The sequence below is a fragment of the Capricornis sumatraensis genome, chromosome 18 (assembly GCF_032405125.1).
Source record: "Capricornis sumatraensis isolate serow.1 chromosome 18, serow.2, whole genome shotgun sequence".
Taxonomy (NCBI): domain Eukaryota; kingdom Metazoa; phylum Chordata; class Mammalia; order Artiodactyla; family Bovidae; genus Capricornis; species Capricornis sumatraensis.
Window position 1 is genome coordinate 27,137,698 of NC_091086.1, and position 13,508 is coordinate 27,151,205.

General features: G+C 39.9%; 1 protein-coding gene across 4 annotated transcripts in view; it reads left to right on the plus strand.

The window, feature by feature from the left end:
- The window catches only part of PDE4D (phosphodiesterase 4D), a 972,033-nt gene that overhangs the window by 914,839 nt on the left and 43,686 nt on the right, over positions 1-13,508 (plus strand). For all 4 annotated transcript variants that reach the window (XM_068990575.1, XM_068990576.1, XM_068990577.1 and 1 more), the window contains exon 6: positions 4,525-4,637. In XM_068990575.1, coding sequence (XP_068846676.1) covers positions 4,525-4,637 — 113 coding nt within the window. The remainder of the gene's footprint in view (positions 1-4,524; positions 4,638-13,508) is intronic.

A 13,508-nucleotide genomic window follows, 5' to 3' on the forward strand; every position in this document is an offset into this window, starting at 1 on the left:
CAGATAAAATGTATAGACAGAAAAAAGAAATCAGCAAAAGTTAGAGCTAAACTGAACCAATCTTTTACTGTATCAAATTCAGGGAGTGACTAGCTTAGAGTAATACATGGTGAAATGGAAATCATATTTCTCTAGTTGTTCCTACTTTAGACACTGTCAACTCCATCCTTAGGAACAAAGAGGGAATTTGGGTGGGAATTAAGAAAGGGGAAGCTGGAATTGCTTAAAATGTTATGTATTTAATTATTAATATTTGTTCTTCAGAGCTGTTTAGTGAAGGGCTTTTTTTTTTAACTTTAAGTATGAATCAGCTGTTACAGTTTATATTTATTTTTTTTAATTAAGGGTAAGCAAATGGTGTCCAAAGTAACTGACTTTTTTTTTTTTTTTTTTTTGACTTGTTCTCTTCATTTACACCAATAAGCCTGTCTAGGAGTTATGACAAATTTATGCAAACCTTTAATCAGTCAAGAGTTGGCAAAGAAACTGACATCCGCAGAGTCACACATTACGTAGAATGGATCCTTTTGCCTCAGTGGTCAATATCCCTGTGACTTGTGGGTAAAAGTAAATGACTGAACATGTTACAAGAAAACGACCTCAACCTCCAGCTCACCGCTGTGGCTCTGAGGCGATTACGGGTTTTTTTCATCCTTTTCAAAAGGAAGCTGCTGCTTCAGCACCTTCTCCTGGAGCTCCTGGCACTGGTTCAGGCTGTGTGTCAGGGGAACCCTTGATCGCATCACAGTGACGGAAGCCAAGTGCTGGCCTGCAAGAATTGAGGACTGTTTGTTCACAGAAGATCCTGAACAGAAACACGGGTGTCACATAGTTCAAGGGGGCCTTGAAGGAAACCGATGCTGCCGTAGGAGGGGACTTCCAAAGGCTCAAGTTATTTCTCAGTTGCTGTTCCAGAGCCCTCGCCTGGCTTTTATGGAATCTGGCCAAGAGTTGTTGCTTAGGCAGTTTCTCCCTGTAGTTCCTTCACTTAGACTTCAGACGGGGAAATGAAAGCGTTTTCATATATTTTCAAGTAGTGCCACGGTGATGGCTACTCTCTGGGGACAAAAGTACTTTATTAATGAATGCAGTGTGTGTTCTTGGTAAAACCCCATATTAAACTAGCTCACACTGTTTTCATCCTGCCAGCTATTGGTGACATTTAGGTGTGTTGTTTGGTGACTGTTTCCTGGAGGATACCAGGAAACTCCACATTGAGGCTTTTTTAGTGGGGATGAGAAGGTCAGTTACTCAACGTCTTACAACATTTGGGGTTAAAATTCCTAAAAGTTCAGCTTTAACACTGATCCTGAACCACTCTGGCTAGCCATATTGCCTATAAACCTAGGAATTTGGGAAAAGTAGTATTCTCAGCTCTATGCTAATATCAACAGTAATTCTTCTTGTTTTAACAGTAATTTTTTGAGCAACAATTTTATAGAACAAACTTTTTGTGGTTAGTAATTATTTCCTTAATTGGTATGTAGATGTGCTCTGGTCATTTTTTTTTCTTTTTTTCATTCTCCAAATTTATACAGTGCATGCAAAGGTAGTTAGAACTTAAAATACACACACAGACCACATTTTTATTGTGCGCAAATGCTGATTGTCAGAGGGGCTAATCTATGATTGGGACATAAAGTAGATCTTCTTGACACAAGCTGTCCCTCTTGTCACTGTACTGCCTTCTTAAGAGCAAGTCTGGTATTTGAGTGCATAATGTCTTGACGCATGGAAACTTTGCTAAATTACTTTTCTACTCTTAGGATTAAAAATTAAACACTAAAGTGTAACATGTGGAGCCCCATCCCGCTAGGTCAAAGGCCTATATTTCTGAAAAGCTTTTGAGAAGTTGGTGAGGATGGGAAGGGAGATGGGGAGGTCCCCTGGGGCTCAGACTTTGGAAAAGTTGGAAAGCAGCGGGAGAGAAACACAACACAAAGTCTGTGAGGTGGGGAGAGGGGTTTCCTGGCTTCCGGATATAATCAGTGACTGGAAAGATGGCTGTGAACAAATCCTAGACACAATGGTTATGCATCTTAAATGCACTGGATGTGCTAACTGCGGATGGCCCAAATCAACTGAAACAAGTTAATTTCCTCTTAAAATTCCTACATCCTTACTTTATACCTTAGAGGAAAGAAAAGTCCAAAATAAAACCGCATAGTGCATGTACTACCATCACAACTAGGTTACGCTATAGTTACATATGGAAGATATTAAGTAAAATCAAAATGTGTTATGGTCATAGGTTTAATGATTGCTTGTGATCTTTAGGGTATGGGATTACAAGGAACTTTCTGCATTCCATCTTTGTGTAATGTTTCAGATTTTATAACAAGCATGTTATATTTTTATATACTTAATCAGGGAAAGGCTGTACAGATAAAATACTTTATACTTGTGATTTAAGATTATCTTTAAGGTTTTTCCTTTTGTTGGGGGAAAAGCTCCAATCTTACACTTTAATTCACCTGGCAAGGTTAGGTAGGTGTTGGTTCGCCTAAAGAAATATTTACAGAGATTGGTGCAGAAAAAAAATTTTTTTAAGTGGAATAAAAGAGGCAGTTTTTAACCTAGAGTTCTCAAAGTGAATAGCAAACAGTTCAAGAAGCCTTGATAACAATTAGCCACATGGCCCCTGTAACAAATACTTTGAAAATTATTTTAACTGTTAAAAATTTTATGTAAAAACCTATCTGGAAAATCCCAGGAGCCTGAGATTCAGTCCATGAAATTTTTTGTTGTGCCACTGACCAAATTTCAAGGCAAATGGAGTCCAAATTTCAAGGACAGAATTTCTTCTCCTCCAATACCTGTAGATTTGAAGATCAAGAAAAGTGATCACACCAACTGCATGTAAGCTTTTCAGATTATGCTTTCTTATTGAGGAGAACAGAAGTTTCGTAAGATGGACTCTTCTTGGGAGTTTGGATGTTTTCCTGCTCTGAAAGGTTTGCTTATCTGCAGGCTAATAGAGTGGTGAAGTTCTCTGCAATTGATCCCCACGGTCGAGCTCCCCCAGGGTCAGTTTTTGTGAATAGAACCTGCTTCCATACGACGTCTTTGAATGTAGTCTTCTTTCAAGTTTGTACTTTATTCTGTGCATGGTAGGTAGAAACACTCTTTCAGACTCTTCCCCTTGGCATCGCAATACCACCCTCGTCCCTATTTGCAGTTCGTCTGACGAAGGAAGCAACATAGGCGTAAATTGCCTATGCCCATAAGGCATAAATTGTAAATTGCCCATAAGGCGTGGTGCATTCACACTGCCGTTGAAGATAATTCAGACAATTCTGAATGTGAAAATATAGCATATTGTCAAATCTGTGAATTCGAAGGAGTGCTGGCTCATAACATTGTATGTTTTTGTTTATGTCCACCCCAAAATTTAGACGTAAGGGCTGGGTTGGGAACTCAGCCTGGTGTTAATACAAATACTTTTAATTCCCACAACCACCCTGTCCTCTTCAAGTAGGTAAATCCTAAACCCTCAGAAACCCTAAAATCCAAACCCACGGAAACTGATTGCGCGCGTCCTAAATAACCCAGTTTGTGCGACCCGTCGGGTTCTCCAGGGAAAGCTCGCAGGGTGGTGGAGACGCGGAGGTTTGGGCTGGACTCGGCTGGACGTGCGGGGTCCCCGCGGGCCAGGTGCGCGGCCGCGCGCGCGCGGGCGCGACCCTAGGCGGCGGGCGAGCTGGCGGCGGGTTCTCCACGCCGGGTTTTCCGCCGCTCCGGTCGCACGGGTCCCGGGCAGCCCCACGGAAACACACGCTCGCGACCGTTCCTCGGAGCGAGCAGCGCGGGACCGCGCGGGGTGATGCGGCGGCAAAGCGGCGGGGCGACCAGGGGCCAGGGCGGGCCGTGGCCCCGGGCGATCTAGGCGTGGAGTCGAGGAGGGGCCGGGCGGCGCCGAGGGCCGTGCGGGGCGCGAGGGGGAGTGTTCCCGGAAAGCTGCGGCGATGGAGCCGCTCTGCGCCCGCCGCCGGAGGAGTTGAGAAAGAAAACAGGAAACGTGGTGGCCGCGCAGCCGGCCGCGGCTGATTCATTCGCTTTGAGTGAAGGCTCGGCAGGAGGGGCGGGCGTGGGGCCGCGGCTCGGGGCCGGTCGCCGCGCAGATCGCGCCGGGGACCAGACGCTCCCTCCGCTGGGCGGGCTCGTGGGCGCGCGCGCGCGCCACCCCCCCTTCGCCATCCTCCGGCACCAGGACTTCTTCAAAGTCGCATCGTGGGGGTTCTGGTCCATGTAAAAGTTGGCTTGGCGCACTTGGCGCGCCCTCCCTGGACGCTGAACGGAGACGCCAAGCTGGAGAGGGCGTGCGTTCCCGAGGCCGGCCGCCCCGCTAGCAGAGCCCCGGCCCCCCTCGCAGTGCCCGGCTCGGCAATATGAAGAAGCAGCCCTCATGTGCGGGCACCGGGCATCCGAGCATGGCGGGGTACGGCAGGATGGCTCCCTTTGAACTCGCCGGCGGCCCCGCGAAGCGCTTGAGAACTGAGTCCCCCTTTCCCTATCTCTTCGCAGAGGAGGCCTACCAGAAACTGGCCAGCGAGACCCTGGAGGAGCTGGACTGGTGTCTGGACCAGCTAGAGACTCTGCAGACCAGGCACTCCGTCAGTGAGATGGCCTCCAATAAGGTAAGCCCCGGCTCGGCTCTCACCGCGTCCCCTAGGCTGCTGATTCCCACGCTGGTGGAGCCACCAGTCCCCGTGGCCCCGGGAAATACACAGAGGTTTGTCACACACACTGCATTTTGGCTCCCATGGAAGAAGATTTCTGGTGCTGCCTGTGCCCTCCCTCTCTCATCCATTCGCTTTGGAGAAATTAAACATTTTACAAAAGCAACTTTGATATAGTTTTGATTGCAATACCCGCAAGACTCAGCGCTTGTGTGTGTGTGTGTGTGTGTGTGTGTGTGTGTGTGTGTGTGTTTGGAGGGGTACTTCTAGGTGACACTTTGCCCTTGCAGCAGTAACGAAATCCTGTCTACTGGCAATCCATGTTTTAGGGTATTCTTCGGATTCTCAGTGGGAAGTAAGAGTTGCTAGAGGTCAATGCAATACCTTGAATGTCACCACCTACCGCACTCACACTCAGAAGAGTTCAGTGAACTTGGAACCTTAACCCACATTTATCTAAGTGTCAGGGTCAGGGTACCCTGTAAGAACTGAGCCTTTGTAGTTTCGCTTGGCCCGTATGTGTCCACAGGGGACGTCAAAGTTAAGGTTATGGTCACTGGCATTGTTACTGTAGATCTTGGAGGGAGAGTCCAGTTTTCTGAGGTTATTTACAGTGATGATTCAGTGGGGGCATTTGTGCCATATATGCCAAGGTGCTGGTCTTGGATGGTGGAGTTCAGGGGGCTGAGAAGCAACCGTCCACCTGCCACAGCCTTAAAGCAAGGTACAGTATTGCTCATTTTGGTGTATTTTTTTTTTTTTTGGAGTTCCTTTTATTTTTTTTAAAAATATTTAGTTATGTAAGGAAATAATTGGGATTATCTATGTTTTTAATGATTGTTTGGCTCAGGGGCTGGGAGGCATGGGCATGTTGGATGCAGATGCCTGAAGGATTTAGCCAGTAAGGACTAATAACTTCATGTGGCAATTAATAACAGTTGCCCTTTAAAGAACATTTAAATATTTTGGCCCACCTATTTACAAGGTCAGGAAGGTTATGCCATTTTACTGCTTATCTACATGCACATATTTTTCAGAGAGCTATGCTTTTTTTTTTTTTTTTTCTGGTTGGCTATAGTTTTCATCCCACCTGTTTTTCTCTCATGCAGTTTAAAAAGCTATAGCGTATCACCTACTTGATTGTCTTATCTCTTGACAGCGCTTACATAGACAGCAGGATTTTTAACTGAAAAGTTTAGCTTCAGATAAACAAAATAAAAAGGACTCCCCAGTCACTGTCTGTAGGCACTAACTTACCCGTAAGCACAGTGACCTACCCATAAGCACACCGATGATCAAATCTGTATCTTTTTTTTTTTTTTTGGTCATTTACGCCTCATTTCTAAGTTTGATGTGATTCCTCATCAGAATGACAGGTTATTACTCTTACTGTCTGCCTTGGCATCCGGTGCCATTGTTCTCATCTAGCTAATAAATTCTTAGTTCATTGATTCATTTTATAATATATAGGTTGTTCTTTCATAATTTGGTTCGTAATGGCAGTTGACATACACTAAGGATCTCCAGTGTCCTGAAGGCTGAATGGGACCATTCTGTAACGGGCCTGAGTTCTTATTCTCTTGCCTGGTTAATTCTGTGTAGTGAAAGGAGAAGCCAGAAGACACCAAAAGATGCGAAAGCCTTTGCTTATATTTTCAAGATGATTTGACAGTGCTTTTTCAGCGCAATGAACCTCAGCAGCTGTAATTACTTTCCCCCAAAATCTATACTCTTAATGATGAGACCTCTGTTTGAATTTAAAACCGAACATAAAATCTAATCATGTACGTGACTTCAGTTGACAAGTAATTAATTTATCTGTACTTTAAAATGAAAAAGTAAAATTTGAGGTCACAATGATTAGTCAAAATGATTTTTTTTTCTTTTAAAAGCACCAAGTAAGGCGAGGATTTTTTTCTTTTCTTTTTTTTTTTTGTTTTATTGTGAAGTCCCCTCAAGTAGACTTTGAGTTAATTTACAGATTTAATGTAAGAGGTGAGCTTATTTCAAAATGCAGGCATTCTAGCTGTGTTTAAGTCTTGTATTGACATGATCCTTATTTTTAACATTAAAAAAATTAAACTCAGCTGAAGCTGTTGATTAAACTTTTCATGTCTAAGCCATTCATCTTTTTTTTTTCCTTAACTCATTCATTTCTAAATAAGTGCTAAGCTCCTGTGACTTTTTATAGATGAAAACGGATTAGCATAGAAAAAAAAAGCTCTTGGTAAAGGTTGTAAAGTTATCCTTCAGCCTGGTAACAAGGGCACGAATAAGTCACATCCACATGAGCTGTAAACTGAGTTGGAGCAGCTGATCTAAAGGTCCCCAGGAGTGATACCAAGTCTAAGTCTGAACTGGAAATGAGACAGCTTGCGTCACACATCCACTAGGTTGTTGAGTATCTCTTGAGTGTGAATGAATAAGTCTGAAACATTGCTTTCGGTTACTAGTCTTATTATCATCCTTTCTTTCTACATGTACTTATTTGAACCAACCAGTATTGTCTTTGAAAAGTTATAATATTTTTCTTTGTTTTCTTCTCTTTGTGAGGCTTTTAAAAAAGTGCCCTAATTGATTAAAATAACACAATAAAATACTAGTAAGAAATCACGATTTTTAAGTGATTATTTGGAGAAAATATTTACTATGAAAGTGGATTTGGGTGTGAGGAAGGAGGAAATTGTTTCGTCAGACTCATTTAACAAATTGGGTTAATGGATTCTTCATATTAAAAAAATCTGAACAGAAGGAATCTAAACTATTAGCGGTTTTTAAGGGATGCTTTAGAAGCAACTAGATGTATTTCCTGATTGGGATTGTAATGTGTGTAATGCTTATCGATAGTATTGAGACAGGAAAATTATGGAGTTCTTGGCCAATGCCAATGTTGGCTGTAATACGTGTAGGATGCTTGTACCAAATAGGGGTGAGATACTCCAGATGGCATTTAATTTGAGTGGTTAAATTGACAGCATTTACTTTCATAAGCACATTAATCTGCCTGAGATTTGTACAGATTTCCTTGAGTTAAGAGAGGTTTTGGTGATGTCTCAAAGCTTTGGTGGCAGACAAATCTGGAAGTTGAATCACAGTTTTATTCCTTACTAGCTGAGTTACATTAGAGAAATGACAAACTTTTTTAGCTAGTTTCCTTAGCATAAGATGAGCACAATGATACTTGTTTTGCAAGGTCAGAGTTTGAAAGAATATGTATAAAATAGCTAGCTAATAATGTCTGATATGTCTGACATGGCCCTGTTGTTATTAGTATTATTGAACGTTTAGGTTCAACTTGATTCATTGCTTACTTGGCTAATTTTTTTTTTTTAAACCATTCAGTTGTAATCTGTGCTTGGTATTTTAAGTTTCACGGATTTTTATAATCCAGTTCTTAATTTTTATAATACAGTTCTGTCTATAGCACACATTTCTATATTACAAAAAAGTGTTTATACTTTCTTTAGCATAATATAGGCATAAACATTTTGAAGTTCTAATTAAAAGCTTAATCTTTTCTTAAATTTCAGCTACAGAATTGGAAACAGAAGAGCCAAATATTTTTCCTGTTTTATTCTAAAAATGAAAATACAGCACTTATTAATTTTTAGAAAATATTAAACATAATGTGGGATTGGTAGGTATATTTCCATCCTTTGTAAAAATTTTGCCAGTCTAAAGTAACTTTTAAGACTGTTGTAAAGGCCAAATAGTTTCACAGTATTTTTGGTTACCTTTTTCTCATGGAAAGTAAATTGAGGCTGTGAGGAGGGTAGGCCAGGAATCTAAGCATCAAAGGTTACGCTACAAAACTGTATCCTCTTGTGACCCAACAATGCACATTTCACCAGACCTTCAATGTAAGTGTGGCGATATTTGAAGGGGAAAATAAAATCATCTTAATCACCCCCCCACCACCAAATATATCACTATAAAAATGAATTGGTCCTCTTCTGTAAATTTGGGGCAGTTCTGAGGCTTGGCGTTACTGGAACCTACTTGCTTGAAGCCCTTATACTTCAAGGGGCTTCCCTGGTGGCTCAGTGGTAAAGAATGCACCTGCTAAATGCAGGCAATGTGGATTCCATCCCTGGGTGGGGAACATCCCCTGGAGTAAGAAATGGCAACCCACTCCAGTATTTGTGCCTGGAGAATTCCATAGGGGAGCCTGGGGTCGCAAAGAGTCAGAAAGAGAAACACACACACATATATACACACACATGCATACACAGTGCTTCAAACTGAAAGTCTGTCTTGAAGTTAAGATTCAGGTGTCCTTCTAAAAGACTTAAGGATTTTTGTTGTTGTTGTTTCAGGCATATGTAGGCCAGCTTTGCAAACGTAGATATGACTTCTTTATGGAATTTATTTTGTCTGGTTTTAACAAAGATCTCTATCATGTTTCTGTTGCCTACAAATTAAATTGCTTTTCTGGGATGCTCTTTCCTAGTATTTTTGCTGTCTACTCCCCCTGCTGATTTTTAATAGTCAGTGCATATGTAACATATACTATAGCTTTCTGTGATTGCTGATGTGTGTTCTTCTGGCAAAAGTGATGCTGGAATGACCACTATAGAATGTTCACAAGAAATGGCTAAATCTTAAGATTTTTCAGCATTACATGAGTATAAGATGGCTCAGGAAAGATATAAATGCTTAATTTTGTTGAGAAGAAAGCAAAAAGTTGGAAAAGGCATTTTAATTTTGTGAAGAGCAAAGAGCAAATAACAATAATTTTCTTTAAAATATCAAAACTTATTGACTTAGTCATGTAAGAGTTGTTAACAGTTAATCAACATATTTAAAGGAAAACTCTAAATTTTTAGAAAAGAAAATATCGTTCATAAATGAAGATACTCAACTTACTGATGCTTTAAGTTTGCTCACTGCTTTTTCATCTACTTTATAAAAGTAGATTTGGCCAAGATTTATGTAGTTTACATATAGAGCCTTAAAGTTAACATGAAGAATTGGAAGTGGTTGTTTCATGATCACTGTTTACAAAAATACTTTATTTGCTTATAAGTAATAATAGAAAGAAGGGAAGCACTTTTTACCAGATATTTTTATGTTTAATTAAATAGAAAAGCCCTTAATTTTAACCCCTTAACTTTAACTTTAAAACAGTAAGGATTACTGTAAATCTTAATTTATCTCTTTTGTCATCAACTTGGCTCCTGTATTGGTATTTAATGGCAGTAAGCTTAATTTCCTTAAAATAATTATCAAAAACTTTTAATTTTGTAACTCAATAAAGTAGTTGTTCCTTGAGAACTGCTTTCAGTCATTAAAATTTTGACTTAATTATAGGATAGTGGTAACTTCTGTCTCAGAGTGTTATGAACTATGTCCTTTTTTTTTTTTTAATTTCAAAATGTAAGGCTTGGCCAAAATAAAATAGTACTTTTCCCAATATCTGAATAGTTTGAGCATGTTGAACAAGGTTGCATGCTCAGTTGTGTCCAACTCTTTGCAACCCCATGCCCGCCAGGTTCCTCTGTCCGTGGGATTTCTCAGGGAAGAATTCTGGAGTGGGTTGCCGTTTCCTCCTCCAGGGGATCTTCCTAACCCAGGGATCAAACCCACATCTCTTGTGCCACCTGGGAAGTCCAGATTAAGCACATTTGCCGCTAAATAGCAAAGATAATAATGATTTTACTCAATTTTAAAAGATTCCTGTGATATTGACAGGAATACCTGTCTCTGTGACTATGTGATAATCATAGATTGTAGCTATTCCTTAAGATACACATAATTATGGCAGATATGAAACACTGATCATGATTTCCACTAAGTCCATAAAATATTATATAAAATATGATTTCCTCTTTTTCCAGAAAGAGATCAATACTTTAAAACTGCAAATAGCTAGGCTTTATTTTGTGACAGCATAGCTTTCTCTACCGGGTAGTAATATTGTGCCTAACTAGTGGTGATAACTGAATTGACACTATTAGTCTGAGATCTTTCTGGGAAGTAGAGAGAGGGGTAGCCTTGCCTGCATTTTGATACTCACATTAGTTTTAAAAGACATTTTAAGTTACTCTAACAAGGAGTGAGATGAGGAGAGTGAGCCTTCGTATCTGCTTAAACAACAAACATTTCTGCTTTGTTCATTGTGAAATTAGTTAAATTGGATTACCAACTGCAATGGTGTTAACTTTATTATTCTTTACACTTAAGAAAATACTTCATCTTTAGTGAAGTATTTGTTGTTGTTGTTATTATTAATGTCCTGGACTTTTTGTTCTTGTTTTGCTGTGCTTTATGTGTGATGAGGATGAATGGCATTTACATTTCTCCTGAGATATATACCAATGCTTATGGCAACTTTGTAGAGTAGAAAGGACATAGATGTTTTTTGTCAGGCAGGCTTGGTTTCAGATTCCAGCTCTGCTGCATTCTACCTAGTATTTTGAGCAACATGCCTCGCTTCTCTGAATTTCAATTTCTTCATTTCTAAATGGAGATAATAAAAGGGGAAAATAAAATTGAAAGATTGTTAAGACCATCAGATATATAGAAAATTCAATTTGGTGAATAGTGTATATTGGGTGTTCAATAAATTACATGTAATTTATTCTATCCCTTGTCTGTATTGGAAAGGAGAGATTAAGAAAAGCTATATGTCAAATACTCCTAATATAAGAACATAATATTTCTTAGAAGAAAAATGTGACTTTTGTTCTATAATAGATTTGGAGTTAGTGTTCTCAAACTTCCTGTGTACATTCATAACTATGTTATGTTATGTATGTATGTTATGTTATATATGTTAAATATTTTTAGTTAAAGCATTTATTTTTAAAAGGTAAGTGTCCACAAGAGTGCCTCATCTTAAGCAAAGAATTACATAAAATCATGGATTTGAAATAGTTATAATTGTTTTTAATGTACATTGAAATTAATTTGTAACAAAATGAGAAAGTTTTTATCCACACTGCATTACAGACAACAGGCATACTTTTGGTTGTATGAGTCTAAATTGGCAGTAAGAACCATTTGGTTAGAAAGATATGTCTGTTTTAAACAACCTTGGTTTTTCTTCTCTGCCATTAATGAGATCTCCCCACTAGAGGAGAAAATACCAGATTTCAAACAGAATGGTCTATGGATTTAGAGCACTCTCCCAATCTCTGTCTTTTACTAAATTTAAATGGGACAGTTTACCTTGTATGATTCAGTTTCCTCATCTGTTATATAGTTGCTGTGATGGTTCCATGAATTGAAAGATGAGAGTTATCTAGACAAGAGTCAGGAACACAGTGGGTGCTTAGTAATGTTGAGTCCTTTATATCCTTCTGTAAAGGAATATCATCTTTCTTTTCTTCTTTTGTGGGGTAAGGGTTAGAGAAGGTATGTGTTTGTGATCCTGATACTTACGCTTCCAGTGAGCTTTTGAGAGGGAATGGTGGCCTAATGATGTTGTGAACCACATAGGACTGTTGGAATGTTTCATTTGCTCTTCTCTCTGTCAATGACTTTTCAGTGGAGTTTACCTTTTGTTTCTTTGTATAATTTTATAGTATAGCCCATCAAAATGGCCTGAGGTTTTATCAGAATACCTAAAACTCTCTAAGCTGTTTTCTAGCAGAAATACCTAAAACAGTGGATAATAGTCCAGTGATTTTTTTTTTGTAAATGGATGCACCCTGTCATTCCTCTGAATGAGACTGAAAGTAACCCAGTCACAGAATCTCTTATTTTAATATTTATATTCAGGACATAGCTTTCTAAGGTCTTAGCAACTTAACCATCTAGTGTATGCAGACATTTCCTTGCTCTGTCAGCTGAGAAAGCCTAAAGCAGTGGCACCCCAGGGGCACTGAACACATCTAGCAGCCTCAACTTGGTTTCTAATACCCTTCTCCAACAGAAGGTGGCAGGACTCTGCGGAGAAGTAGCTGATTCTAGAACTGGCGCAGGGAGTCAAGCTGGCGCATGCGTAGTGCCAGAAAATGAGGAGGTACCCGAAGAAGTGTTGCTGGGAGCACGGCAAAGGGACACAAGAGCAAACTGAAAAAGCTCCCAGTTCCCAGCTGGAATGGCTTGATGGAGAAAATAAACTGGGACTATAATCCAGGGTATAAAACAAATATCCATGAGTTCATACTGAAACAGTTTATTGAATAAATAATTAAATGAGGGAGAAGAGACAAATCCCCTGTCCAAATAATTTATGTAGATACTCTGCTCTCAAGGAGAAAAAGCATAACTCCTCACTGCTTAAGTGTGGGCTGGGCATACTGACCTCCTTCCAAAAAAGCACAATGTGGAAAGAGGGAACAGCGCCTCTACTATAGAAAAGCCTGACAGATACACACCACCTCAGCCAGTGATCAAAGCTGACAGCAGTTCTGGTAAGTCAAGTTGTAGTTGATGCCCTTGATATGATCTGATGAAAATGGTACTAACATTGGTGTTTCCTACAAAAAACATATAACCCCACTCTAAACACGAGAAGAACATCAGCTAGTTCTTAGTTGAGGGACACTCTACAAAATACGTGACCAGTAACTCCTCAAGACTATGAAGGTCATCAAAAACAAGGAAAATCTGAGAAACTGTCACAGCCAAAAGGAGCCGAAGGAGACACGATGACTAAATGTAATGTGTCCTGGATGGAATCCTGGAACAGAAAGGAATATTCGGTGAAAGCTATGGAAATCTGTGTGCGCTTTTGCTAATAATAATGTATCAGTATTGGTTTAGTAATTAGGACAAATGTGCCCCTATAGTAAGATATTAGTAATTGGGGAAACTGGGTGTGGGACATATGGGAACTCTGTACTTATCTTCACAGTTTTTCTGTAAAAAAAATAACTTTTC